Below are 27140 nucleotides of genomic sequence, written 5' to 3' on the forward strand. Positions count from 1 at the left end.
AGAATTCAACTTACCCACTTTTGACCACCAGTAAGCAAAAACTATACAAAATATAAAGTAAACGACAAACACAACGTCCAGAAAGTGTCAATTGAAACACTGCTCCATACGGATTGTGTGGGTTTTGTTAAGTTATAAAACTAATTTAGGACATTCTTCAGACGCCCATAGGATAAGACTAGGGGGCAACAAACCGCTTGATCTCCACAAAACTTTCCCCGGATGGAACGTTTACACGTATCGTCAAATCGAAACCTGGCTTCTGGTAAAATCGATAGTCGAACCTATTTACGATAAAGCAAGCGACGACATATCTACCTAGCCGTCTACTTAAATCTTACGCGAATTGCCCGTGAATTTTTACTCTCGGTTCCTGAAATTTGTTTTAAAGCGACAACGTAAGTTTTCAAACAGCAGTGGCGGTTCAGAGGGAAGACTAGTGTAGTCACTGTGTTCTTTTGAGGCGGCATACTTTAAAGATATTCAATTGTTTAATGTTTTCCCTTCACAGTAAGATCTTCCCAGTCAACGCGTGTCTTATGTGCTGTGATCATAACTACCTTAAGCTGATAACAGTTCCGAGAGCCATGCGACCAAGCTGAACTCTTGCTTGCGTCTTTTAATCAGTGAGACTTTTGCCGTTCACGGAAAATAGCAACTTTGATACCGGTTTACCTAAACAAGAGGCCGTTTCACGAGGTGCCAAATCGCCTTTATTTTGGTGAAGTTTTAAGTCAGTCTTAAATTTGTGACCGCCCCATGGAGTCAGGTGAGGGCGTGTTCCATTACAAACCGGTTCGACCCGTCTACATCTAAGTCATGTGCACGATTCCCTTGGCCCTTTTATTTGATCAGCGAAGCCTTTCAACGAGATGTAGAATAAGAGTGGGCTTAGGTCGCCCCGCGGAGCCTGGTAAGTTGTCTCTGTGAGAAGCGAAAGTTCGGTTACTTGTCGATAGTTATTTTATTTTTCTATGGAATCGTATCGAGAAGGTTAAGCATATTCATAGATTTTGGCAAGCGCTGCTGTAAGGAGTCCTGAAGCGCGGGGTCGCAGGCCGCGTTCAAATCGGTGAACAGCGATATTGATGTAATATGTTGTATTGCGACCAGTTGGTGGGTATTGTATATCTATAGATAATGTCACAAGCAATTGAACCTAGTCATTGTTGTGATATGTATATATACCGCAACAACACATACCACTACACGTCCCCGTTCACTCTTGCTACTACCTCGTTCGAGGTTGAATAGCGACATTTTCTCTAAACTCTCAGTCAGTCCCGGAATGTCAGGGAAAATGACGTGTGCCTTAAAAAAAAAAGCGCACAAGCGTCAAAACTTTACTAAATGTTTTCATATTCTTTTAAAAAAATATATATACAAATAATCATAGAGTCCTGGTTACACACATATATACTTCAAAGGGAGAATCATATGATTCTCGTAGTGAAAGCATCTATACACCTATCTGGTTTAAATTTTTCCGCAAAGTTTATGTTTATTGTTAGGTAAAAATCGTTATTTGATATTTTATCATTTCGAGTGGTGAAATGAATTAATGTTTATACGAATACAATATCTTCAAGGACGCAACTACGACAGGTATCTCAACCACAACAGACCTTCCTCTAAATTAAAAGTTGTCAGTTTTGAAACCAATTATACTACTTCTGATCATAATGCTTAGATTTTGTTTTGCCACCAGGGGCTAAGATCTTTTTTGTAAAGGTGACTATGACAGAACTGAAACCAACTACGGCTAGAAAAATCTGCTTTCACATCACGAGACGTCAAGTAACTTACTTACAGCTCGACTCTGTATACTAAGTCGAGAATTGTTTTTGAAAGGAAGAATCTTGGAAAAATCAAATCTTAGTTTTAAAAGTTTCCCCTAGTTGTTTCTGAGCGGATAAATGGAAGAAAATTGTTAGAAGAAATAATATGGTAGCAAGTTCATAAGTTGGAACTTACACGAGATAGTTTTTAAAGACTTTCTGTCAGCGGTTTATGTGAAAGTAGTTCTCACCATCTCAGGGCTGACAATACCCTGCTCTTTAATGAGGTTAGAAGAGAACATCTAATAACTGTAGGTTTGTTGACGACCTCCGGGTACTTAAAAGGTGTGGCTTTCATGAGCCACTTTAGCTTGCATATTATAAATTTTGTAAAATGTAAAAATTGCTGATGCTTTGAAGAAGTAGCTAACCGTGGTAGCTTTTAAGAAGAAGTCGAATAAAGTGAGAATACCTAAATTTGTCAGTTGGTTTTTTTAATCTAGGCTATTAAATGGTGACGGGAAGTCGACTAGATAACCATGCTTATTTAAGTTCCTTTTTACGGAAGGCACAAATGATACCTTTTGTAATTAGGCATTCGTTCTTCGGGAGTTTTCCATGGGAGTTCTTTAGGCTCAATTATATTATACAGATGAAAGGGACAATATCAAATATATCTGTTGCTGCATCGTTTGGAGGTCATATATACAAGCACCTCGAGCTGGGGGGTGGACAATTCAGATTTATCAGGAGTAAATATCGATTAGGTAGGAAATTAAGCGAAACATCGTAAATTCGGTGCAGATTGTGTAGACAGCTGCGGTAACATTCGTTTAAAAGATTTCATAAAGTGAACGTGACTTTTAAATGTTTATTATAAGACTGCCAATGTGATTAAGACATTTCTTAGTAACTGTCCAAATGTTAAAAGAGCCGTAGGGCGGTAGTTGTTTCGTTGGTCTTTATAAACTGCAACTTAGTCTACCTGTAGTAATGGGGCATACTTTGGAGCAGTTTACGTAAATAGCCTCATAAAATGGCACTGTTGTAGCATAATAGCAGTAATATTATTTGATTAGAATTTTTATTTTTCATTTTACACAGCGTTTCCTATTGATTATTTCAACGAATTTATTCGGTACTCGCCACTCCCCATCCAACTCATTTGAGCTCTATTATTGGAAAACTATTATGTATAGATTATGAATTTCACTTGAGAGGGCCTGGGAATATGGGGGCTATAGGAATCTTCCGTTCAAGTTCTGGTAGGATGACTTTTACGGATTTTTCCGTGTGCAGCCTGATATTGTCCTATAGGAGGATGGCTTTGTTTCCAAGTCCTTTTATTGGATAGCTTTGTTCACTCTATGCAGGGGGCTGTGTGCAGCTCTGTGTGGACCGCTCCGTCCCTCTCAAACATTTTCAACTGTTCAAGGTTCTTCCGCGAGTCACTCGAAGTGACGAAGCGCGAGTCACTGCATTATGTAACAGAGGTCTAAATGAACTTTAGATATCTCACAAAGTGACCCATTCGTTTGTCTGTTTTATATCAGCACGGAGATACCACTTTTCGTGGCCGATGACAATGCTACATAGAAATAGAAACCTGTTATTGTGGCCGCATATTGCCCAGTGGTGATCAGGACGTTGAAGGACAATAGGAAGCCGTGTTTGTTCACTTAAAATCATGAGGCCATAAGCTCTGATTTTTTTTCGGTTAATTCAATCTATTTAAAGTAGCTGTCGATAGTCGTGTGGCTGCTGCTTATGTTCTTACTGAATTTACAAACAGTTGTTTGCCCGTCTTCCTTTAAAAACACTTTTAATCTGTCTTAATAACTTTCAGATGGTTGATCAGGGCGAAAGTAAATCCTGCAGTTTTAAGATACCATTCTTGAACCTTCCAGACCTTCCGAGAAGTCCTCTCATTTGTGGAATCCTCCCTATACACTGCACCAGTACCCCGTGCTGCTTGACCACAGCAAGGAGGCGACATAGGGCAGGTATCGAGAATGCACCTTTTTCCATTTGAAATCCTTAGGGCTTTTGGAGCCTAATGATTATCGTTCAGTGTGCAAAAAAGTTGAAGCGAACTTAAAAACGAAAGTGCACTTTTGTGCACTTTCGTTTTTAGTGCACGTTTTTTGTGCACGAAAGTGCACAGTGGAAAGAAACATACGGAGACTACTTATGTTTACGTGACGTTATCTTTGTGGTATTTAGTAGCTCATAATATTGCTATTATAAACATTTCTAGCAGTTACATAAAATACGGGATGTAATCCTGAATTTGCAATTGAGGCCTACTTTTGAATATGGCGTTGTAGACATGACCTGAAAATGTGAAGCGTTCTTGGTTGTTAAAATATTTATTGATAATTTTTTTAACATATTCTAGGAACTTGTTGTAAACTCACTCAAATTCGTATAATGTTGGTCTTGAGATTGACACTGAGAGATAAAAAGCTCGAAATGGTGCCGCTGTTGAGTATAACAAGAGCGGACGTGGCAAGAATTGTACGATGTACGTTGTACGGCTTGGAAAGCTTAGGGATCAAATAAAAGCTTAAGAACTTCAGACAACTGGAAAATTTTTAATATAAAAAAAAGTATAAATAATGAAGCTTTTATGTAATAAGATTTTTTTTTTTTTTTTAATTTACGAGTAGCGAGAATCAGCGATAGAGTGAAGATCTCCAAACAGTAGTACATTGAATGAATCTAACTCGCACGCTGGGGAAGCGCTGACAGCGTGTATTCCTACTTACGTTCTATATAATTAAATCGAATAAACCAATTTTGAACTATCCTGTGTATCTCTGTGATGTGTATCCTAAGGCAGACAAACAGGGCCAAATAGAATGCTCTTACTACTGTAGAAGCACCATACAATATCTGCTCTAGAATGGAAAAGAAAGTTCTTTCGAAGGTATTAATTTTCGCTAGCCATAGACTTGTGATGAAGTGACAATGGTCAGACGCCGTGTTTCCAGTTAACTTTCTGGACTAAAAAATAGTCATTGAAAGTAATTTTCTCTGCTAGGAACGAAACGTTTTTTAACCATAGCTAGTGACGCACTTTATTGTATAGGTCAGTAGCAATTACCTTGCCGTAGTTGTTGATCCGGTTATGATGCCTATCCAAAGTTGTCCTGTCAACCTTTTTTTCACCTGCTGCTGTACTGGCTGGTTGCAGATTATGACCTGTTGTGGTGTTCGACGACCCATTAATGTGATGCTGATTGTGACGATGGCTGAAGTGTGTGAGGTATATTGACGTCTGTGAATGCCCTCCTCTAAGCAAGGATCGCTGGTTTGGATTCCGTCGAAGCACGGCACGTAAATATGCATTTCGAAGACAAGCCTGCACCTATGAGCACATAATACGACCAACAAAAATTGAGCTTCCTGGGTACTTTATTTCCGTTTTCCATAAAGAATGACGAGGACGCTTATGATTGCTGGAGCAGTGGCTTCCTAGATTACCTGCCAGCAGATACTGGATCTCGCAAAGGAAACATATTACACGATGCCGATCAACCAAGTACGAAATTTGTGAGGATCGAACAACTCAATGGAATATGACGTTCTGAAGAGATCAATTTATGATTCATTCTCTTAACCTCTTTGAACTTCCGACGTTAATCAATTAGAGCGGTGATTTGAAAGAGCTCCGGTAAGCATGCACCTATCGATTCGCGAATGCAGCAGAACGTATATATAGCGTTATTCTTCAAACTGCTGCGGCCTTAAGTTCGAATCGAAATGACTGGAGCACATCTGGTAAGGTTGTATAGCTTTGCGGTATCTCTAACCTTAGGAAAGCTGCAATTTCAGGCCAATTTCTTTGAGGCTTTGGCCGTAGTTTAACTTTTCCAGATAACACTAAAACACTTATCCAATAGATATTTCAACAATATGTCCTTATATATCCATGCATAGTGGCAATCATATGGAATAGAAGCGTTCATATCAGTGATGACAATACTGGTGATAAGTGCACAGAGGAGGTGCTTTTGAAGAACAGCTTTAATTCTTCAATAAGATGAATTCTTCTAAGTCATTTATATATATATATATATATATATATATATAATATATAATATACATCTATATATAAGTGAAACATCGTTTACTTGGGCATATCATTAGCCACAAATAGAGCTCAGGCTTCCTAAATGTCTTGTAATAACACAAAATCGTTAACATTTCTTGAAAAGGGATCGGGCTTGGGCTCTGATTCAGTTTCTATTCTACCTAACCGTGTATATGTGCTATAACAATATGTCTGACACAAACAACAGTTGCCTAGCTCATAGATTTGGCAACGTATTCATTTTGTCAAAAAAAAAATTGACGAACAAACAGAAAAAACTATAATCTTATGATATCTAGCCCTATCATTAAATCAAAGACAGGGAATAAAACACCCAAAAGTCCATGCGCACATATTAAAAATAAAAATATAGATCCACAAAAATTACATGACATAAGCCATATATGTAGCAAATCTGAGCCCTTCCAGAGAGACGATTCATAATGTTTATCTAGCTAGAAAAAAAACATAGTGACAAACACTAAATTCAGACATTAAAAAATTGCTATAATATAGTCCACCATTGCGTTCCCGTTGTTGTCTGTTGTCTGAATGATTTACAAGACGAGACTATACATGTGCTGCAGTAGCGATAGTGTTTTAGGATGGGTATAATGAGCTGTTCTCGTACCTGATCAACATGCGCCACCAAACTGGACAGCGTTTTTTTTTTTGCCTATACTTTTTACGGCTGATCCTAAAACCATTAAAGAAGACTATTGATAGCTAAAGGCAAATACCTTTTTCGGCCTTACCTCCGAGTTCATGAAGCAATAGATCACAGACACGAAAATTCCCTGCAATACAAAGAACGTATTTTTATTGGTAACAGCCAAAGATGATCTGCTATATGTAGAATAATTTTTATTTTTTTAAGCTATGTACTATTTCAGGTGTATTAAGTGGTTTCCGCACCATTAGCATGCAGTCCACTGGATCTGCAGAAGCGATATACATAATCTGTTCCATAGGTAATACTTATGATTTATGCCATTAACACCGTAGTGGCTTAACGTGTAACGTAATTGGGGGGCACAATGTGGCCTAGGTTCAAACCCGCGGATCGTTTCGTGTTGGGAGCACGCCGTCCGTCTGATGGAATATCTGACGGCGATACCGGACGTAAATCACGTTACCGCACATAATACACGTGTTATGGTCGAGAGGTTTTGGTCCACGTGCAAAATATGTATGTTTATACATATATATTCCTATATGGGTAGGACGTTCACTCGCATTTACCTAAGCCTATTTTCAACTCGATGGAGTGGAGTATATATAGTACATAGTTTTTGGTGTCCTCAGGTAATTATAAGAATTCAACAACGTTATTTTTAAGAAAATTGGCGTTTCTGCCAACGTTGAGTCTAACGCAACCCTAATATCCTCAAACGCATTAATGTGAGTAATTTTCTGCATCATAATAGGTCTCACTATACTGCTCATGCAGAAGTCGAGGACACGCTTCAAGAGAACTTGACGAGATAAGATTTCGTTTATCAAGTTACCAACATGGATGTAACATGTTCTATTAGGACCATATACAGAGGATACCTGTTTCTATATGTGTATACTCTGCAAAGTGTATTCCAACGCAAATATATATATAAATAATCTATAACACTTGATGAGGCTAAAATTTTCCTTTCAGTTCTATAAACAATGGAAATCTAATAGAACCTGTCGCAAATGATTGGTTCATAATGGTTTCGAATACTACATATAGGAACGAATCCTTATAACATAAAACAAAAACAAAGTATTTTAATGCTTAATAAGCAACGAGAAAATAAGTGCTCTTCAACAGCGAGCCTTCTTGGCCTAGTGCTCAGCTGGTGCATGTGTTTAATACTATCAATAACAACATCAGTGTCGCATGTTTGAAAATCACTCTTTTCCCTCCATCCATAAAGCAGAAAACCCCAACTTTTTAAAATAATTGCTGGGTCTAAACTGGGAATCGAACTAGGATGAAGCCTAGTTTCGAATCTGGCGTCCTGATGCTGAGTTAATCCCTATCGTTACGAAACTTATTATGTTGTTTGGCACTTTTCTAGTAATAGTATACTCCAGGAGTCGCTGACGGCAGGTCCTGTTGGGGTAAAAAAGGAAATGTTTTGAGTATCTTATAAATAGATATTAGTCTACCTGGTCTACTAATAAATCTGTATATACACAGATAATAGACAAAATCGGAGTTAATACCAGAACCAGTCACATTGGTTTCAATCAATTACATCCGACATAGTTAACTCCGACAAGCTAAACAGTTAGTGAGATTCCACTTATTCACCTTTGCTAGCAATAGTCAAAAACTTCATAACTACAGGTCCATAGCGCGATATCGGAGAGAATATGAAGAAACATTTTCCGCCATATACGAGTCTGATCGAATCTATTTAGGACATTTGCCAGATGTGCGAAATATGGTACTAGAGAGAAACAGCATCTGGAAGAACTACATGTATCGCTAGACTCGTGGAAACCTTGCTTCTTGTGGGGTTCGTGGTCGAATCCATGCACAACACAGCGAATCCGGTTGAGCATGCCGTTTCAGTCGACTGATCTTTTTCATTTGTTGCTCCTCAACGTACTCGAAGCAAAAAAATTTCCGTCTTCGCCTTGAAGGCTTCTGTTACCGAGAACTAAAAGCGACAAACAGATCGTTCGACAGCAGTAGCAAGTCGGGTATATTTTGGGGTCATTATATGCAGTTCTAGTGCTTTTTTTTTTTCTAGAACGGAGGTTTTGAGGTGTGAGCTCGAACACTAAATTGTTCGACCTTTTCCACTGTTAGGTCTTCCCAAATAATCTGTATCTTGTATGTCGTGATCGGAGCTAGCTTGAGATCGAACAAAGTAAAGACGGTTGTAAGGGTTGAAAAATGAAGCGATTTGACCATCCATAAGGCCGATACTTTTGCATACTCTTTTGCATCTTTGACGACGTTCATCATAAAATTTCTGCCGTTCGCGGAGACTAGAAACTTCGAACACGGACACAAATTTACCGGCAAAAAACAATTTGAAAGGTACAACGTATCACTGGCCGCTGTGCTGCTTGTCCTTCTAAACTTCATCGCCTGCATCCTGAGCGGGTTAACGGTCAGCCCCAAATCTGTCATTGCCGCGTGGAGCCGTTTTTGGAACTTACTCGGTCCTTATATCACTGATTCATCTGCATACAAGATTATTTCGGCTGATTTTTTCAGCCTCCTTATTTTATCAAGGAGGCTATTTAATAAGATGAAGAGTAACAGTGGACTTAGGTCACCTCCTTAAGGCAGGTCTGGGGAATAAGAGGTGGGAGTTCGGCCGCTCCGTCGTCGATGATTACTCTGTTCACCTAGATAATCGCAGCCAGAAGGTTGAGTACATAGGGACGCACATCGTGGCTAACGTCACCGTTACCTCGTTCCTGAACACCGGGTCGAAGACGGCCTTAGGTAAGCAAACACCGCATGTAGCGAGTTGCGCCAGTACCCTTTTAACGCTGATTCACGCTGCTTCATTGAATTAACACGTGCACTTTCTATGTAGCTGTTCAGTCTCTTAGTCAGCAGGTCAGAGAAAAACAAATGTTTTTCTTTGCTACTCTGCGCCATAATGTAAGCGCGGTTGAATTGCCCCCTAAGCATCACTCGCAGGGTAGTACTTCTTCGTAGGCTGGGAGTGTACCGATGTATAAAGATTTAATTAATAGTGCCGTCCAGTACACTTGAGACGTTCGTACAAATCTCATCTGTACCGGTGGCATTCTTGTTCCGTAGCACCTCAGTTCTGGCATTATTTCTCGTTCTGCAAGGGCTTGATGAAGGCTATCACGTTGTATTGAAATCCCTACACTATGGCAAAAAAAGGCACCACGCGTCGCGCCGTATTCCTTGACGCAAACGTTCCTGAAAGATGATTCATGAAGGCTAATGATCTAATAGGGAAAGTCATAGAGGTACTATGATGCGCCAGTCACTTGTACGGTTGACGCTCTGCATCGGCGATCAAACGGGTCTCTTGGCATCCGCGGTATTTTTACTGCCTATGTGACGCGTACGTTTTTAGATAGATCGTCTTAAAAGCGAAAGCTTAAAAATAGAACTCGATTTGTACATCGGCTATAAGCCTGACGGCCACCTGGGCCCTCCGGGCATCGCTGCAAATGTAGCTGGATTCCAACCTACGATTTCAAGGTGGACAGGAAGGCTGTACCGTCAGTTAGAGAGCTTTAACTAGATACTGCGCATAAACTGCAGCATTCACTGCGCCAGATACAAAGCGAACTTTGTAAGTACGTTCCAGAGGCTTGTTGCTACGGAGCGTTCGATAGGTTGCATAGTTGGACATCGAGGTCTATCTGCTGTTGGTATTTGAGCACGAATGCTTGTTCCATCGGACGGAGCGTGATCTTGATTTTAGAGCTCTACGCTGTCGCTGGTTAGGTTCTTCGAAAATATATCGATAGTCGAACTTCTAAAGGAAAGTCAGTGTCGTGATGAGATTGACTACCGAGCAACAGAGTGTATGGAAACTCTCTGCCTTATGAACGGTAAATCAGACCAACAAATTGAGATGCATCAACATCATGAATAAAACCATGGGTGTGACAGCGAGAATTGCAGAGAATGTACCAAGTATTTTTAGAGCAACTACCTCAAGCTCGCAAATCAAAGACGGTAAAATCGTCGACATTTTAGTTCTTGGTGAAATGTTAAGTACAAAAAAGTGGCGGTCGGATCTGCTTACTCTCAATAGAACGACCAAGTTACCTCTTGGGTTTCGTTCGAATGCAGGCGTCGACCAGCAATAGAAAGATAACAGCCTTAAGCTGCGTGTTTCAAGAAATGACCCGAAACGATCAAAATGCATATGGTGTTCCGGAGCTTCCAAACATTTCGATTTTTCTGAGAACCAACCTAAAAGCACCAAGTTTGCTCCATTTGAATGATTACTTCACCTGCAAAAGGTAGCCATCAATCACATTTTTATTTAGATCCTCCAAACAACGCTTGCTCTTTTTTTCAAAAACAATCTGTTGGCAACAGTCAGGTAGAATACGCCTGTGGGCGCTGATTTTCACTCAGTTCTCGAGATAATAAGTTAAAGGATATTCCGCGCTATAGAAATGTTAAAAAAAAATAGTTCTATCAATATACAATTTATTTTTCAATAAAAAGACACAATTTGTATCGTATAGTTGTGGCAACCGTCGCAGTTCGTTCGTCCAATAGCATACAGGTATTTACCGACTATTGCACGGAACTTGCAGTTATTCCAAGTGTTTAGGCTCTGGTCAAGGATACATATTACTCTGTTGGAGTCATTATTTTGCTGCATGAATTGAAACATGCTGTCACACTCAATGTAATACACTCCAGTATTGTAACACGGTAGGCAACTTGTTGCATAAACTTCTTTGCACATTTAAAATGTATTCCCAAGTCTGCGTTGCATACTGTCCATACGAGGGCGTATGTTAAGCTAGCAAGGAAGAATGTAACGATTATGCTATATAAAGAAGATCTATATGCCACTTTTTGTTATTTCAACTACAAGGAAGCGACGTATTAGCCGAGAACGGTAGGATTCATCTACACGTAGAGCTTAGCGTTAAACCCCAGATGATTATGCGTCCTATCATTTCAACGGCCGGCATGTATTAGCATTCGGTCAGCTTCTGGAGGTAATTTATTATCCGGCTTTTGTCTCGTATGACCGTGACCGAGAATGCAACGAAACCACTCTTGATGGTAGGACTAACTGAAAACAATCCTAAAAGGCCTAACAAAACGACAAAATGGATCAGGGGCTAGAGACGGCAATTTATCGGGATGGGCTAATGTCTTTGGATTAGTATTATTGATCGAGAGTCTTAGTTTCACTTTCTGAAAAAATCACATTACAAGCTCACCAAACCTTGGTCTAAAGGTGTCCGTCTAGGTTGTACTTTACCAAGCAGATGTGTAAAATCGGCAGACGCTAACATGCTTATCTAATAGCTAGTGACTGTAATAAAACAACATCAGACATTGCAATCTGTGTGCAAAACGCAAATAACGCTACGCATGTTTGTCCGACTATTATCTAATAAACAGATATAGTAACAATAAATAATATAGAGTAAAAGTAACGTAAATTTGAATGGCAATTACGTAAATTATACTGACCTGCGACGACTGAAGAATGCTGTTGGTCAGCATGTACATGTTTCTGAGTCTGGGTTCCGCTTCTTGTGGATTGATGCAGAAGAGGAGATGTGTGAGCCCGAGCAGTGGGAAGAGCAGGACCGTCGCCTTGGTCGCCTTCCTAGAGTCGAACCTATGCAGGTTAGGTCGAATCGCCAACCGCAAACCAAAGAACTAGCCCGACAGTTCTGTGGGGTCACAGGCCATCATATCCGCCGAATAAAAGCTATGGCTCTTTTGAGCTAAATGAGCTAGGTAATGATGCTTCGAAGCTTACGATTGTAGAATTGTTTATGCAGAACCTCCTCCTATCGCTTATGTTAGAATAGACTGAAATGTATTGTCTGCCAAATCGAATGGCAACACATTCGCTAATACGACCTATCTCAACGAGGCAGGAACAGACGATAAACAGGTTTTCGGCCTAGGACAACTTACTTGAACTGCGTGTTTTCTACGGAGACAGCCTTTACTCGTGTCACGAGTATGCGAATAATGTTCACAAGAAATATAAAATTAACCTGTAAACAAACATAATATTTTCCAATCAATATTTTTTATATGTAACAAACGAACAAGGGAAACAAGTACAACATAATCAAACAATATAGAACCCTAACGGGTGTCCTTAATAGGGACAGATTGTTTATCAAAAAATCTTCTCTGCAGAATTATCTTTACTTGCTTTTATGTAGTTAATGAATAATTCGGTAGAGATTTCTAGTGTGACTTAGGGAGCTGATACATACTACCATCTTGAAAACCGCGAACAACTGTACCGTAATTTGCGGTGTAAATTTGACTCTTAAAAACTGATGGAACATGGTTGAAGTTGACATGTCAGAACACGTGTCTATTAGAGAAACGTCTGATTAATCGACCAGAGTCAGTCATCCGGAGAAAGCTAGAACAGGAAGGCTATAGGCATATACGTCGATCGACAGTGTGGTCGAACCCTTTCTATGGACAAGTTTTGATGCAGTTATATCAAATGGTATTGGAACCTGCCACAGATGGTGGAGAGCTGTGATCGGAAAGGTTTTTGAGACAAATGGCATCTTTAATAGTACTACATAATACAATGCAGAAATGTTTCTATCCAATGAATTAATAACACGCTAATTAGTCATTTTCTCGGATATTTACGCTAGACAAGTAAATTGTTTAGGTCAGGACAGGACGTATCATCAGTAATATTCAACGAGGCACAGCAAATATATTCATAAATGACCAAGTCAGCCATTTTGTGTGGCCTAGCGACTTGAAAAGGACCCCTTGCCGAACGCACGACGTCATATTCTTATGGGATTTGGTTGTCTCCATTTGTGCCGAGATGCCAGCAGAACATTCGTGTAATAGGATCGCGGCATATTGAACTATGGCACTATTGTACTGGCAAATTGAAATTTGCAGAAATTACTACATCGGCGTTAATTCTAAGATCGCCATTACGTGGCGAGAACACAGTAATTCATAGCCGTTTGTATATAGGAGACAGGCGCCATTTGAATGAACGCCATTTTCCCTCAAAACAACGCTAGCATCATAAAACTGACTGGCGTTCTAACTGAAGTTACAAATAGCCTCGAGATCATGGAGCTGGAGTACTTATACGATAATTCTCCGTCTAAAGCCTCTGTTTACGCTGCTGATATTAATCTGTTCAATAGTAGATATTTCGTACTGGGAGCTAACCGTATCAGGCATGAGGCCACAAAAAGCTGTCCTTGATTTAATTTTACTTTCGTTACGGTAAACAACAACTAACGAAACACGTAGCCTTTAACGAAATTGAGAAATGTATAAACGAGATACTATTGACATTCGAATGGCTGAGTGAGCGTTGAGAGGATCAATTTCGACATAGGATGAACAGGTATTCAAGTGAGACTAGTACTGATAAATAAGCTTAGTTGATTTTGTTAGATAACCGAACGGACAAGCTGATATTAAGAGTTCAAATAATTCGAATGAATCAGCGGCGGGGGGTCGGGTCCGAAATCTCGTGCCCGCGACCCTGGCACCCTACTTGCCAATACCACTATGATTTTTAATACGCTCCATTGTAATTTATGCCTTATATCAGGCGTTAAACTGGTCACGATCGGGATCACTATTTTGAAGCCAAGGATGCGACCGAGTGACAACGTTACGTTGCGTAACTCGGATACGTCGCAGTAGTGCAAAAAGCAGCTTAAGTTAGACAAACTATTAAGGGATACTTGTCTGGCAACAAGACCAACAGCTGCGCGCAAACAATCGTGACACGTGAGTATTTTAAACTTCTTGACCTATTGTGGACTTTAAGTTAATTGGTCTTTCCTTATGATTTTCAAAAATACGAGTCAATTTTGCAATTAACAAATGTCTCAGAGTGTTTGTTGTTGTCCTTTTACGTGCCATCTGTGTAAACATAAGAAGCTCACTTCGAGGCGTGCAGAAATAACGCTCTGATAAATTTGCAATCATCGATCACAATCTGCAAACGGCTACAGAACTGTAACCTGTCCGTAGAAGTAACTTTGGCCGAAACAATTTTTCGTCGCATTGGGGCTCGAAATCTGCGAACACGGCCTCTCTGCACCGTGTGACGAAATGGGAATGATTGTTAGTGTCGCATTAAAGCAAATGCTTGGGCGGAACCAATAATCGATCAATTCAGTAAGGAGGCCAGCAAGGCAAATTCGGTATTCGAAATCCAAGCACGATCTAGTATGTGTGTCCGCAAATGGCCGAAAACGCTTCAACCAGTGACTTCGTCTTAATAATCTGATCTCTTCAGGCACCTCGACATGTAGTTCCCCTAGTTTCGAGAGCGGAACAAATCCGCTTAGGCCGTCCTTTGAACACGTACCACTGCCATTGGCACTAAATGGTCGACCCGTATACCACCATTCCTGCAATCCCTTGCTGCCGTTTGTGTGCGTCTACATGAGTAAACGTCTACTATAATTCGTGTGACGCGTGTAAATGTGAACATGTGATGTAAAAGAAGCCATTAATAACAACAAGTTGATCATATTTAAAACATTACCCTGTCATGAGTACTGGCGAAAGGACAGCCGTGACGGAATGACACTTTTGTGCTACTATGTTTGAAGTTCGAACCTTGAAAGCAAAGTATATTGATGAACGGTTTAATTATAACATCGCCTGTTTCCTATATCTCTGCTTAGGTCTCTTGCAGTGAAAATCACAGGTACTAAATGACGCTTTAGGTGATTTGAATTGTAAGAGGGGCAAGCCTTGCTATTGATCGAGCTTTCCGATAGTTGTTATTCAACCTATTCAAACGAGCCACGCCAGTAAGTCTCCACCTCAAACAAATTGCTTAAGTTCTTCGCTGCGGCTGTAAAATCCGCTAAATTGGCGCCCCTAAATCAGTTGGCAAAAGTCGTTGTACCTACATTTAGATTTATTTCAAAGTCTACTATGTTCAATGTCATAGGGTTCGACGAGAAACGCCAATCGCTCTACCAGCCGTGCTAGATTTTGAACCAGATCATTCCAATCTAGCCTTCAAATCTTCTCAAAACTTACTTACCAACTTCTTCAATTAGCCTGCAGCACTGTCGTTAACGTAATTGTCTTCAATAAATTATTCACAAAACAAGACAACTATTATGGGACTCATAATATATAATAAAACCGATTCAACTTCATGAAAATACACCAAATAAATACGGGGCGTTTTCTATATTTGGTAGCGGTTTTGCAAGTTCGCTTGCTTTGCCTAATAGCGCAATAGATGTTTGGTTTTTGACTTTCAATTTGGAAATTATAAAAAAAATATGTGATTTATCTGTTTTTACACATGGTATTTGCATTACGTTCACTCGTAAGTCCGTGTCGGTATCGGCTGACTATGCCGACCTATGGCTATAACGGGCGACGTACAATCAACTAGATTTCTCCAGAGTCCTACCGACAAACAATAGCCCATCTAGCTTGAATTCCACAGCGTGTTCTCGTTTCATGTTGGTACAGCTGAAATCACGTGCTGAATCAAAGTGGTGTCGGTAGGTGTGCGAGATTCGAAATTTGCAGCCTGGGTCTATCAAGCAAACGACTACTAACGGAAAAACAGGGTGAAAAAAATCTAGATTAACACTTTTCTCAACTTAATATACACAACAAATAATTGTTATGTCTATTATAGCCGTACTCACAATGACTGCAACGAGTCGTGGAGCGATGATCAACCACAGCCAGGACGAATAGACGTAACCCTCCCAACAAGTGGAGGAGCCCATTGCCTCTTCCATCTGGATTGCCCACGGGATGCAGAAAGCCAAGGGAACTCCTGCTCGTAGATTCGTATTTGAATGGATGCCTTATTCCTGTCACTCTGTTACTGGCTGTCGGCCGTTAGCGTAGCAGTTATTCAATTAATTCGTCCCTTTTTTTTTTATTGTATTCGAGATTAACTGGGTTTAAGACGGCATGCTTGTGGCTTGTCCATCTATCTGGTATATCCCCCCTGTTATGCACGCAAAACCATCTGGCCCTACTGGGTTATAGGGTAGACATGTAGGACCTCGCTGAGACAAAGTTCTTATGTATATGTATCGCCAAAGTTACCAAACAGACACTTGCATAAACATTAACATAACATAGAAAGTACAGATCCTCTGGAAATCTAACAAATAGCCTATCGAAGAATTTAATTGCTATATGCGATTTGTTCACAGCATCTTCATGCGACCCGTAATATAGATTTTAACTTGAACAAGCTTGGACCAGCTTTCGACTAAGCTATCCCTTATATCCACAAAAAACATATATATATATATATATAAATCTCATTTTCTTTATAACCCATTGCGGGTTTTGCAATTGCGGGCAAAATTTGATGTAACTAAAAACCGGATTCGCTTAAAACTATCACGTTGAAGCCATTCTAAGTCAGACAACAAGTTATTACATAATATTCCTATTATTATTACGCACCCCATCCAATGAAGTGGTACAATTTAAAGGGCGCGGGCTTAGTTTGAAAGATCGAGGTAGTAATTCGTGAATGAAGCAGAAGTCCCTCGACGAACATCCAGTTGATCGATGACGACGATGAGTACATCTTGAACACGAGGATAGCTTTGCATAACCATGGCTATGTATCATGAAGGTATCTCATCAGGAACAAAATGAATGAAATAACAATCAATCAATCAATCAATCAATCAAATTCATTTATTCATTTTGAATGACAACAATGATATGCTAGAAAGAAACAGGCACCGTAAATGCAAGCAGGCTTGCAAACAAACAATAAACACGGCTAGCTTTTAATGGAACTTTCTGCTTGCAGCATTTTTCATTTGCATGAAAAGAAACCGTTCCGTATAATTGAAGATGATACGTATGCCAGCTTACACTTCTTTCGGTATGGTGCTTTCTCTTTTCTCTGTTGGGGACAATGATGCTGATCGTGAAGCATTTTCAACGACAGGTAGTTTTAGATTAAGATTGATGGCTAATGGCGATAAATACAATCTGCATCTAATACATTATATTACGTTCAAACTAACGCTCAGTGGACGTTGAATCAAATTGCGGGGCTCCAACGAAGAACACCGGGCCTAGACTAAACGAGCCATCACTTAAATCGAGCAACACCAAAATAAACATTTTTTTTTTCAATGCTAGCAAGTGGAAACGCAGAAGCTTGATCTGTGCGTTACCGTATGATGATCTAGGCTACCTCGAATGAAGATGTACGGGCTATTGGCGTCCTCGAAGTGACTAGATCATGACGCATATGTTAGTCTCACAAGAAATAAATGTACAGTTTAGAATATGAGTGAGTCCGCTTCGATGATCCTCAAAACGTCAGTCGTATAGGGTCCTACAGCACAATATTGATCTAAGAAAAGTGTGCCTTTCAAGGCACACTTTTCCTAGATCAATATTGTACTATCAAATAAAACTAATTAAAACAGATAAGTTTGAGAAGGAAAATACCGAACGCGAAATCCTATTTCAATGATTTTTTTTTAATATTCAAACAAAGTGTATAGTATTTGAAGAAGAAAAAATTACTAGCTCACAATTTGTCGGATGAGTGCTCCAGCGTCCTCTTCATCAGTCGAGTTCAGGGCGATAGGCATCGATAGCGAAATTAGCATGACTGAATTTATCATCAGAGACACGACAAGATTTAAATGAACCCGCGTACGACTGCAATGTAAGGATCTGATATACAGGCCAAAAAGAACGTACAAGTATGAAGTGAGAAATCACTAGTAAGGTCCATGTTTGCTATATAAAGTTGATGGAAACATCCTCAAAAAAGCGGAAGTTCGTTCTCGATGGCACAAATGTTTTCGATTATAATACATTAATAGAACAATGTACAGAATTATAATAGACTCGATCTCTGTACTATGATTCGTTATAATGTTTGGTTTAGCTTTCGGTCTTCAAGATTATTATCCTTTATGATGGGATGGAATATAAAAATTGACACCTAGGGTTTTTGATGGCAGTATCATCTCAGGTGATTATCAGGCCTGCTACTTTTGCCGTGATCTTATAGGCCCACGTCCGTTCAATAAAACCAGGAAGGAAATGAGCTATCCGGGTTGTCCTAGAATCTTTGCATTAATATAAATCACCATTGGCTTTAATAATTAAAGAAACACCAGAACTATCTAGATTCAACTCCTACTTCGGCGTACATTTCAATGGAATCATGTAAATAGACTAATCCCAAAGAGAGCATACCAAATTAGGTGCAAACGTCGTTTATAGATATTTGGGTTATCTTTTTTTTTTTTTTTTTTTATCTAACAGGACGAAACACTGCTCTCCGCAAGGAGTTATTCTAACAACGGATTTTTTTTTAATTAAACCTGTACCCGCACCCATAATAAATATTTAGATAAAACTCTAACAGCAGCAGCACGATATCGGGTTTGAGGAAATGTTGGGGAAAAAATAAACCCAAAAAAATCAAATTTTGGGTATGTATACTGCAAAACCCTGTGGCTTCATCAGCAACAATTGCTTAGCGAAGTTGCAAAATACGTAATTATTATATAACATACCCAGGCAGAAAAAAAGAATAACAAGATTGATTAGATGAACATGGTGTTCTAACGTGCGGCACGTACAAGTCTGCACATGGGTGACCAGGTCGAATGAAAGTATCCAAGGGACAACGGTCGCTTTCAGAAATACATGCTTGCTTGGATAAGCAACCGTTAATGTGCTTTGAAAAGATGTTAGCCTACTTCTGCAAAAGCCATTAAAACGTACTTGAGGAGGATGTGTTCGATATCTATTATGTCCTTTCTACCAAATACTGAAATGACATCTCAAGCATTAATTACAGCAAATGTCAGGTAACGCACCGTTGCTTAATAAAGGTCTTCGACTTTTTCTTTTTGGAACTTCGTTGTCAGCTATTTATTCATTGGTGTTAAGTTTACGGGCCCAAAGCATAGCGGCATTGATGCCATGTGATATCTACTGATTTCGAAAGCAATGAAGAATATGAAAGCACAGGAACAGAACGGGGTCACGTGTGACTGAACAGGTACTAGACCTAGCCGCTTGGACCAACAAAGCTACCTGATCTGGAAGAAGAAACTGACTAGTGATCCGACAGTCATCCCCTGGTTATTTTATAATGTAATCAGCTTTTTTGCATACCTGGCGCGAGTAACAAGTTCGCAGCCAGGCTTCTGATCCTATCTTGACATAATAAAGCATTTGAGTGTTGAGAAGACCATTATTATTGGTTTATAAGATGTGATCTGAAGACAATGCCTCACAAAGACTGTTTTAATGGTAAGTTATGTATAATGCATTAAACGTTTTGAAATTTGACATCGTACGCTGTCCACAGACGAGTTTTTTGGTGCCATAAAATTTTGGGTAGCTTTGAAAAACTATATGCCGTGTAATTGCAGTACAAAGCATCTACTAGTTTTCTAGACTTTTATGGCCTTTGCTGGATTTTCACTTGACTAATTAGTACCTTTTAGTAGACGCAATTTTGAATTATAATCTAAGTGATGACTTAGATGTGCCACACACTAATGGAGCATCCTGCGACAGGACGTTCTTATGTCTCACTAATATCTGTGAATTTATCGCAGCTCTCAAAGCAAGGGCCTCAATGCGTTTAGGCAGGAACCTTGATGCCTACACGGGTTCGGTATTTACGGCAGTGGTTAAGAAGTTCCCAGTTTGCATAGCATATTCCCTATGTGTAATAATTTACACGTCTGAAACACTTTGATATATAGTGGATAGCTAATAGAGGTACCACACATGACATATCTTATCTACTTTTTATTTACTAATTTTACTTAACTTTCTAATAATTCACTAGGTGCTTGGTTCTTACCGACTCAAATATTCTTCAAAGATTACCCTACCTGAAATGCGTAAATATGAAAGCTGTAGCGGTGAGGAATATCAATGAAATACAAGAAAATACAAGAAGAATACCCGTCACAGTCATAGCGAGTGATGGCGGCGACACCGCCGATGGCTGAAACCCAACAGACGAATTAAAGGTCTTAAAATTAGAAATATATAACAAATAGGATAGATGTTCGAATTCTAACGATTTTTATTAGAGTATATTTAAAAACAACCAAGCGACCTCTGTCGGAGAACATCAGAGCCTCTCCGCTAGATATTGTAGAAGGAGTTCAGCTCGCTCGATGAGACGGAGAACGATTTACCCGAGTGCTTGAATTATTCTTCTAACATAAAATTAATTCTTTATCACCAATTCACCATAGAGTCACAAACAACATCACGTTATGTTTTGCATTTTGCGGGAGAAACCCAAAGATAGGTAAACCTTATCGTTGTGAAGGCAACAAATTCTACCTATGTCGTAGGGCCTGTTGACAACGGCGCTCATCTTTTGTGTCTAGATATACTCCATTATGGCAAAAATTGTTGTTATTTTAATAATCACAATAATTTTAATAACATTTGAAAGCCTTTTTACTGGACGTATTTTTATAGAAACCTATGTTTGGACCACTAATAGATGTAAAAATTTTTGAAAAATAAATGTAAAGATAAATGAAATTTTTAACGGGTGTACGGTAGTACACCCAAACACTCAGGGACGCTGAATAGGTGTTAAAAATTATACCAAAGTAACGTCGCTGTATAAGATCTTCACTAAATTTGTTCAGAGAGATCGTGGGTTCTTTCGGTCCTTTTTTTCAATTTCTTATCTAATTCACTCTGAACAAACCCTGATCAGGCCTACCATAAGTCGCCTCGTAACCCGTTCATCAGGAATCGTCGATTTACGATCACCAAGAAACGTTTAGTTATGGTACTTACATTTGATCTAGTTAGATCAAATTGTTATAAGCAACTTGATGACATCTTGTATTCAACAATGTTACATAATTAAATTATATGCGGGTAAAGATGGCTTGTGAGCCATGTTACTTATGCGTTCTTCAAGTCCTCTGAGGCTAAATTGATACTGTTTCTGAAGAAACAATGAATCCGATTCTAATTTTCTAAAAATTCTTCTTTTTTTTCTAAAGATAATTTCTATTTGGTTGGTCAAAAATTATGTCGGTTCTCGAACGCCGCCAACGCTTGTAAATTTACCTGGCGACTTAGATATGACCTTTAGCGGAGAGAAAAATCCAGGCTGTAGCAAAAGCGACCAGATCCTTTCCAGAATTTTCAGAATTTCGATTTACCTGATTGGAGCTGATAGTGAACTAAGCCTAACTACTATCGATCAAACAGAAACTCAAATATACGTACTTTATCACTTTACGTAACTTTTAGCTTGGTAAACTAAAGCAGCCTTCTGATAACTGGTAATTCTCTTATAGAATATTTTGTTATAGTTGAATGTGGATTTTGTCATACGCCTGACACGTAGCTTCTCTTTGTTATAAAGCTTACATGCCTACAATATATGCCTAATAATGTCAGATGTGACAAACTGAATAAACAAGCCATCGCCTTCAAAGGGGTCACGATTATGTTCTGAGCGAGGCACGTAAGGGGAATAGCTATTGGAGTTATTAAAGTCGTTTAAATCCGATGACAATTCGGCGACCCTGCTTCAGGAAGAGATCATCCAACCATATGTGCGACTGATAATAAAAAATGAAAGACGGTACACGGGACAAGGCGTCTGCCTTGATGTACCGCCTTCTAAGCTTTTCTTCAGTAAATCATTTCCTAGATTGTTTGATCTAATAGTCCATCTTTAGAGCAGTACAGACAACCCCGTGTGGGCAGAGTGTTAGTGGAAATCGTTTCAAAACACCTCCACACCTCAAAACTCTAAACCCTATCAGTCAGGAGAAGCGACCGTTGCCAGTTTGTTGTGGCTCACCATATCCTGATTCAGAACTTATCCATCTCCCGAAAAAATATGTTACATTTTTTAAATATTTTTAAATAGAAATGCGGAAAAACATTTATTTATTACGAGACTGTTTGGAGTTCCGCTCAAATATGGCTCACACAAAAAATTTGGATTCGAGCTTTAAAACTTGCTTGAAGTTATTCATTAGAAGCGATTCCAATAAGCATGGTAATTATCTCGCAAAAGTATGACCTAGGTTTCACTTGGTTTAAGAAAATCCCGAATACTTATATTTGTAGCAATTCCATTTTTTTTCTAAAAAAAAAATGCGGTTCGAGCCACAACGGAATCATCTCTGAAGCAGTGAACAAACCAGAGGTTGTTCTTCCGACTAACCTTTCTGTTACCAGTAGATTTTCCTCAGAAAAGGATCAAAGACAGATAGATACTTTGTGATTGAAGCTATTTAGGAACGCAGAACAGCCACTTTTTTTTTTTTTTTAAATATAAGAAGCATGTCAGAAGCTCATAAGAGCTATGTTTTAAACTGAAATAGTCGTATTGTATGGCAGGCACTTGATGGTTTCGGCACAGGTGCTTTTGATAAAACCTGCTTTTGGAGAACAAATGCTGCGGATGATATATAATTGGCCAAATGAGCCGCAACTCAGGCAAGCACGATGTACTTCATATCGGCAAAGCTATGACAGGTCTTTCTCATATTTGATCACAGTAGAAGATTGTAGATCATTGTCAGAAAGTGAGCGAGGTTGAAAGTCACTTACACATTGATTGCTTTCCTAAAATAAACAAGCGTGACATGATCTAAGTAACAGCAACTGTTTTCGAACTATATTTCTCTTTATATTAGAAGTTCGATTTTCAAGACACCGTCATTTTCAATTTGAACTAAAGGATATGACACCATACATAATCTTGATACACGGTTTGAGCTATCTGACTGCTTCGAAGTACCTGTAACAAGTCTGCTGGAATTTTGTGGATAAGGTCAGCTCGAGATCCTTTCACTTGCCAGTCAATACTCAGGAACCAAAGAATAACCAAGTATTTCAATTTCGCCTTTGGTACAGACGTTTGACTGACTTTAGCAAAAAAAATATAAAGCGTCTATGTCCGGTTTCAAATCGAAATATAAGTTTCGACTACTATACCCTCTGTGTTTTTATTTATAGGTCCAGTACCACCGTCAGGCATAGTTCGAAGGCATAGTCGAACGAAGTGTGTTCATGCTCGGGTTCGATGTCTCGATATCGTAAAGATTAGCAGGCACATACATTATTCATTAACTTACCACGGGGATGACTATTGCACGGTGGACTGTGTTAGCATTGCTTCAGACAGCTGATTTCCGGCTCGAATAAAAGGTGCTCATTCCGAAATGAATATGTCCCTAAGTCCAGCAAACAACTACTCTATCACCACAGCAGTGATTAGAACAGAACCCAAGGGATATGCCAAACCTTCGATTTTCTTTCACACTGTCTAAAAAGGCGTTCTTCGAGCTCACATGAATTCTTTTACCGACGATTGCAAAGTCTTAAATTGGATTACTACGAAGGAAGCGATCAACAAAATGCAGAACTTTCGACTCGTCCGCTCTTCATGTCACAGTGACCAATCGGCAAGAATGGACGGTACATCTGTAAAGGTTAGGTGGCCAAAGATTGGCTATAATATTGCCAGAAGGATAGAGCCTTCTGCAGGAATGGGAATTCTGACAACCGGGTGGAGAGGAGTCAGACAGTGTTCAGTTGAAGGTTAACAACGGCCACAGCTTGAGAAGGCTTGAACAGCTAACTCAGTAGGCTCAACGGGATTTTCCGAGCTGAACGTTTCAAAAGTCGGGTCAGCTTCGTAACGATGAGCCGATGGCCCAGGATTTCGTAAAGCAGACTCTGGTATCACCGACGACAGGAGAGCCGGTTTTAGCACGCATCGCCTCCAGTCAGCGCTGCCGCTCGCGAGAACAATCATAAAGTATGCAACAACGCCAAACTTCAAGCTAGGAATGGCACCATAGAACTGCGAAATGGCAGCAACTTTAGTGCTCCTTTTCTGAGAGACCTAAAAAAAGATCCATGAATTTTCGTACTAAAGATTTAGACAGCTAGTCTGTTCGACCTACCACATGTCTGCTTTATGCATTGTCCAGCCCTGAAGAGTCATATATGGAGCTTACCATATCCATCGATTTCAAGGCCTGCTTTGATTACAAAAAGGTGCTTCTTTGTATGTTGCGTGCGGATCTTAAGCCATCAGGCATTACTTTAAACCAGCCAAATTCGAGCCACATTACGGGCCTTCAATACACGCTTACGGATTACGGTTGCTAAGTGCTTCAATATGATCTCAATACTGGCCTTCCTGGGGCAAACAGGGAGTTTAGTTTACCATATACTTGCAACGAATGTAGCCAGGGATGGCTAAGACTAGAAATCATTTATTTCCAGAGACTGCAAGTATTCAAGCTCACGTACCCGTACCAGAAGACCTCACTGTCCAAGTTGTACCTGTGTGGACTGTCAAATTCCAAGCTCCATTGTTTAGATATGGACAAGCTTTTGAAATTGCGTTTACGGAATTTTTCAGGTCATTGCTCGGCCCCTTTGTCCTTCCAAAAGCTGGTAGTTTAATGCTTGCTGCTTTGCTCGGAGGGCTTAGGTGGGTATCAGGCCTCTGGCTAGAATACGTTCTGCGCTTCAGTTTTCGTTCTCAATGATTACGGCCAAAATACCTTGAACGGCTAGGGGCCCGCATGATCACCGATACACTACGTTAGCCATACACGTGGCTAACACACCACTGCAGCTCGGCGGTTTGCCCCGCGACGCTTAGCAGTTACTTGATCCCTAAGAGAAAAGAAATGCAACAACGCCGTTATCGTGTCAAGACAAAGATCAAGGACAAAAGCGTTTGTTATAAGCTGCTCCAAGGCCTACTGACTACGAAACCGAATCTTATCCTAACGTAGTAAACATAGGTTCCAAAGAGAATACTTTACAGAAAGGCATGCACTGTCCTAATGGCTGGCGCGAGAAGACCACACTACACAATTCTCTGTACGCGGTATGGCAAGGTGGCCGAAATGAATGTCTTTAGGTACGCGCTCAGTTTTCTCGGTGCAGCTCTCTAAAAAAATTTTTTTTATTAAAATGTTAGAGATTAAGTGGCCTAACTCGCGCTCTTAACACGAACGATTGGTCTAACCCACGGGGACAACTTAAACCCATTCCTAATTTACATTTTACTAAAAAGCCCCTTGGATCGAATAAGGGTACCGAAAAAGTTAGTCAAAGTCGTCCTGTGTGTGGATTACTTGATGATATATGGGTCGAACAGGTCTCACGTGTTAAGCTCTGGCCGACTTTACGCGGCGGTCACAAAGTTGCAACCGATCTTGACTTATTTGACATCAAGATAAATCACATCGCAACGTATAGGATCCACGCCATTTGGAAGATCTTAAGCGAAGACCGTTGAACAGTTAAGTCACGCCAAAACCTCCTTCCTCAAGAGAACGCTGAAGTTATTCATATAATCGCCTTGCTTATCTTATAGCCGACCAGAGGTCATAATTTACTATCCGAAGGCCTGCGTCACCCCTTTAAGCTTCTGGCAAAGGAGGCCTTTAAGACGAATTTTAGGAACTAGGGGCAAATATTCGTGGATATCAACGGACACTTTTCGATTCTAGTGTCGTTAGGAACTGCGAACAGAAAGGGACTAGTTAGCTGCATTGACGCGATGTACAAACAACTGGCTTTGTTGCGCACGGATTCTAAAACGGACCCTGAAGGGAACAGGCCATCCACGAAGCTGACGACGAGCGTAGGTGTTCTAGATGCGCGGAAGTTTACTACAGATGTGATGTCGCTATTATCATTTACAAGATGTTTGAAAACTAAAAAGTTGAGTTCATACAAACTCAACTAGACCAATATAACGTGTGTTTCGGCGTAGACACTCTTCGTTCCATACTGTAAGCAAGTAATTCGAAATAATGCCTAGTGACGGAAGCATCGTGCCTGGAAACATGAAAAAATAAATTCGACAAGTACAATCCATGCGACGGAAAGCGGTTCAATGGACCATTATAGTTTATTCTAGTCACCGCGGATGTATGCACTGTTTGACTACTACCCAAAACAATGAAGAAATGATCCGATTAGTCGTCCCATCAGAATGCTAAGCTAAAGACATTAATGTAATCTTCTTAAGTCTTTTTCGTGTATGTTGTAGTGTATAGTACACACGACTCGTATAACTACACGAGAAAAAAATTATATCACTGCTAAGCAACCACCTTCTCCAACCGGGACGACGGTTGTCCTGAGATAGACTGTGTTTCCCAAATCTAAGTTTTTTTTTTTCATTGTTTGGTCCCTTGTCGATACCACGTGGTACCCGCGCCGAAGCCAAAATCATATGAGAAATTTCTCCCCCGTCAGGGCTTCTGGGGTGGCTGCTTGGCCTCATAACTATGAAACTGTCGAGATATTTTTCAACTTGTTAAATAATGTTCCACTGTCCGACGAAGCCTGCTGAGGTGTCCTTAGTTGAGTAAAACAGACCTTCGCGATTAGTCAGCGTGCTATTGTTTGTCTCAGAAAAACGAGATGTTAAAAGGGGCATATCCTACACCGTGAACCGCTAGTACCAACTACGAAATTCCTAACGATCGAACGAAAGACGGTTACGAGTAAGACGCACTAAATACCTGCTTTTCGAACTGTGATAAACTGTACTATAATA

General features: G+C 39.9%; 1 protein-coding gene across 6 annotated transcripts in view; it reads right to left on the minus strand.

The window, feature by feature from the left end:
• LOC111267806 (corticotropin-releasing hormone receptor 1) overlaps positions 1–27140 on the minus strand; it is a 48342-nt gene that overhangs the window by 8248 nt on the left and 12954 nt on the right. For 2 of the 6 annotated variants that reach the window (XM_022846313.2, XM_022846317.2), the window contains 10 exons: positions 20437–20552; positions 18100–18244; positions 17003–17162; positions 16222–16355; positions 12491–12573; positions 12035–12173; positions 6630–6671; positions 4885–5148; positions 1204–1311; positions 691–924 (listed from right to left, as the gene is read on the minus strand). In XM_022846313.2, the coding sequence (XP_022702048.1) occupies positions 892–924; positions 1204–1311; positions 4885–5148; positions 6630–6671; positions 12035–12173; positions 12491–12573; positions 16222–16355; positions 17003–17162; positions 18100–18244; positions 20437–20552 (1224 nt within the window). In that variant the 3' untranslated portion in view covers positions 691–891. Of the gene's footprint in view, positions 1–690; positions 925–1203; positions 1312–3941; positions 4113–4884; positions 5149–6629; positions 6672–12034; positions 12174–12490; positions 12574–16221; positions 16356–17002; positions 17163–18099; positions 18245–20436; positions 20553–27140 lie in introns of those variants that run through there. The other 4 variants (XR_002684849.2, XM_022846314.2, XM_022846316.2 and 1 more) reach the window with 3 other exon arrangements.

This window comes from Varroa jacobsoni, unplaced genomic scaffold (genome assembly GCF_002532875.2).
Source record: "Varroa jacobsoni isolate VJ856 unplaced genomic scaffold, vjacob_1.0 scaffold_1224, whole genome shotgun sequence".
NCBI lineage: Eukaryota > Metazoa > Arthropoda > Arachnida > Mesostigmata > Varroidae > Varroa > Varroa jacobsoni.